The 2,743-nt window shown below is 54.7% G+C and overlaps 1 protein-coding gene across 2 annotated transcripts in view; it reads left to right on the top strand.

Annotated features, from left to right (window-relative positions):
• Positions 1–6: 6 nt before the first annotated feature.
• Positions 7–2,743, top strand: part of ASL (argininosuccinate lyase) — a 15,789-nt gene continuing 13,052 nt past the window's right edge. For both annotated transcript variants that reach the window (XM_011992882.1, XM_011992881.1), the window contains exon 1: positions 7–197. In XM_011992882.1, coding sequence (XP_011848272.1) covers positions 186–197 — 12 coding nt within the window. In that variant the 5' untranslated portion in view covers positions 7–185. The remainder of the gene's footprint in view (positions 198–2,743) is intronic.

Here is a 2,743-nt window from a genome sequence, read left to right as displayed (position 1 = left end):
GACGCCGAGAACGGTGGCATGCGCTCACGTCCGTGTTCCCAAGGGCTGCGCTCGGCCAAGCGCAGTGCCCAGAGCTCGGAGCCAGCCTGGCCCGGGGGACCCTGCTGGCCAAGGAGGTCGTCAGTCCGGTCTTGTCTTCCAGACCCGGTGGACCGAAGCTTCCGGACGACGAGGAACTGCCCAACATGGCCTCGGAGGTGAGTGGGATCTCGGGGACGCCGGTCCTCCCAGCCTCCAAACGAGAGGGTGGGGGCGCCAGACCTGCCTCGGGCCACCCTGCTGGGAATCGCCCTCCAGGAAGTAATTTTGAAAATTACCCAGGAAGCCGGCACCCCCACCCCTCCCGGGTGCATCTTCTGGAGCTCAGCAGTCACCTTTACTGGGACTCACCTGTGTCCCCAGGCAGCCCTTTTGGCAAACCCACCAACCCACACTACTAGGGGTAGGGTGGCTCTGCCCTCACCTCACAGTGATGCCTGCCTGGCCAGGAAAAGTGCTCCCAAGCCTTCAGCCTTCCACCTCTTCATTCCTTCTTCCCCATGTCCTTTTGTCAGGTCCCACCCCACACCACATCCCTTCTCCTGCTAGAGCAATTGTCCCTGTTTATAGAATAAGGCTTAGCCCCTAAGTGTTCTTGTCCTTGACTGTAATGTGGAAAGAACCAAGAAAAAGGGGACCTCGCCTCGTCACTCCAGCAACCCCAGTGCCTGGTTCCCTTCCTGTCTCACTGGACCCTGCTCCTTAGGGTCAGTGGCTCCTGGCTTCTCTTCCTGACCACTGAGATGCTGGAGTCCCGAGCAGAGGTTTCCTTCCTTTGGGCCACAGTTGATTTATCTGGCAATGGGGGTAATAATAGCTGTTGGCCTCCCTCTGTAAGGCACTAGATTATGAGGCCATTGCTTTGGACCCTTCAAGGGAAAGGGGCTGTTCACCTGATGCTTGATGAAGGGAACCCCGGGAAGCAGGAGGTCTGGGTTCCAGGCCCTTCTGGCCTTCATTAGCTAGCAATTCACTTCCTTTTACTCAGTGCCCTGCAAGCTTCTGGGCCATGGGCGGGGGGCAGGGGAGCAGGGCCTGGACTTCGGAGCCAAACAGACTTGGTTTCTGTACCAGTCACTTGGGCCCTCCAAACCTCTTTCCTCATTTGTGAAATAGGGGTGATATTGCCCACCTCATAAAAGGCCATAATAACGTATGTCAAATCCCTAGCACAGGGCTGAGCAACAGTAGGTGCTCAATAAATGGTGGCTAACCACAACAGTACTGATATTTCTACTTTGGGAAGCCGAGGCGGGAGGATTGCTGAAGCCCAGGAATTCCAGACCAGCCTGGGCAACATAGTGAGATCCTGTCTCTACAAAAAAATTTTGAAAATTACCCAGGTGTGGTGGCGTACACCTGTAGTCTCACAGGAGGCGGAGGCAGGAGGATTGCTTGAAGCCAGAAGTTTGAGACTGCAGTGAGCATGATCTCACCCTGCACTCCAACCCAGGCAACAGAATGTGATCCAGTTTCAAAAAATAAAAATAGAAAACCCTGCCAGTCATGGTGGTTCACACCTGAAATCCCAGCACTTTGGGAGGCCGCGGCGGGTGGATCATCTGAGGTCAAGAGTTTGAGACCAGCCTGGCCAACATGGTGAAACCCCATCTCTACTAAAAATGCAAAAATTAGCCGGGTGTGGTGGTGGGTGCCTGTAGTCCCAGCTATTTGGGAGACTGAGGCAGGAGAATCTCTTGAACTCAGGAGGCGGAGGTTGCAGTGAGCCGAGATCGCACCACTGCACTCCAGCCCTGGGGACAAAGCAAGACTCTTCCTCAAAAAAGAAAAAAACCCTACAAATCCCAAAACCAAAACTGATATTTCCCATGTACATTCGACCTTGACTGTTGCTCTTTCAACCCAGCCCAACTCAGTGCCCCATCCCCTGGCCCTGAAGAGACCATTCTGGCCCAGATGTGTCCTGGCTTGCAGTAGCACCTTCTGCTACCACACTGGGCTTCCCCTCTCCTCAGTGCCCAAGGGCAGGCACCTCACTCTGATCTCCCCATAGGGTCCTATTATGCCTGCCAGTAAGGATAGGAGTTTGGTCTGGAGCACAGTGGTCTGGCTTCCCACAAGCCCAGTGCTCCAGGTGACCTCAGCTTGCCCCAGACCTTCCTGTAGGTTGGCACTAATTGGTTTGGCTGCCGCTCCGCTTATTAAGTAGTTGTTTTTATTACTAACAACCTCGGCAGGGTGGCCCAGGAGCCTGCTGGGGGAGGCGGTGCCAGGCTCCTGGCTGAAGGGCAGGCCGGCCCCAATTCTGACTGGCTGGCTCCAGTGATCAGGACCAGGGCCCCACGTGGTGCTTTGCTGGAGATCTGGGCTTGGTGGGGCAGCTATGGGGTAAGGGGCAGGACCAGCTCAAAAGACGGGGTGGGGGTGGAGGCTGCCTCTGCAGGGCAGAGTCCTTTGGCAGCCGGGGCTGTTGGGCATGGAGGGGTCAGCTCACAGCTCAGGGCCAGAGCACTGTAGAGGTCTCTGGGGTGCACCCAGGAACCAGGAGCTGAAGCATGTCCTATCCCCTGCCAGCCCTCCCTTAGTAACAGCTGGCATTTCTCAAGTCCTTCCTGAGCACCAGGCACCATGTTATATATGCAATTTGCAAATACTATCTGATTAAATGCTCACAACAAGGCTATCAGATAGGTACTATTATTATCTTTATCTTATTATTATTATCTTTTTTTTTTTTTTTTGA

Source organism: Mandrillus leucophaeus, unplaced genomic scaffold (assembly GCF_000951045.1).
Source record: "Mandrillus leucophaeus isolate KB7577 unplaced genomic scaffold, Mleu.le_1.0 Scaffold42, whole genome shotgun sequence".
NCBI classification, from domain to species: domain Eukaryota; kingdom Metazoa; phylum Chordata; class Mammalia; order Primates; family Cercopithecidae; genus Mandrillus; species Mandrillus leucophaeus.
This window is presented reverse-complemented; position numbering and strand designations above follow the sequence as displayed.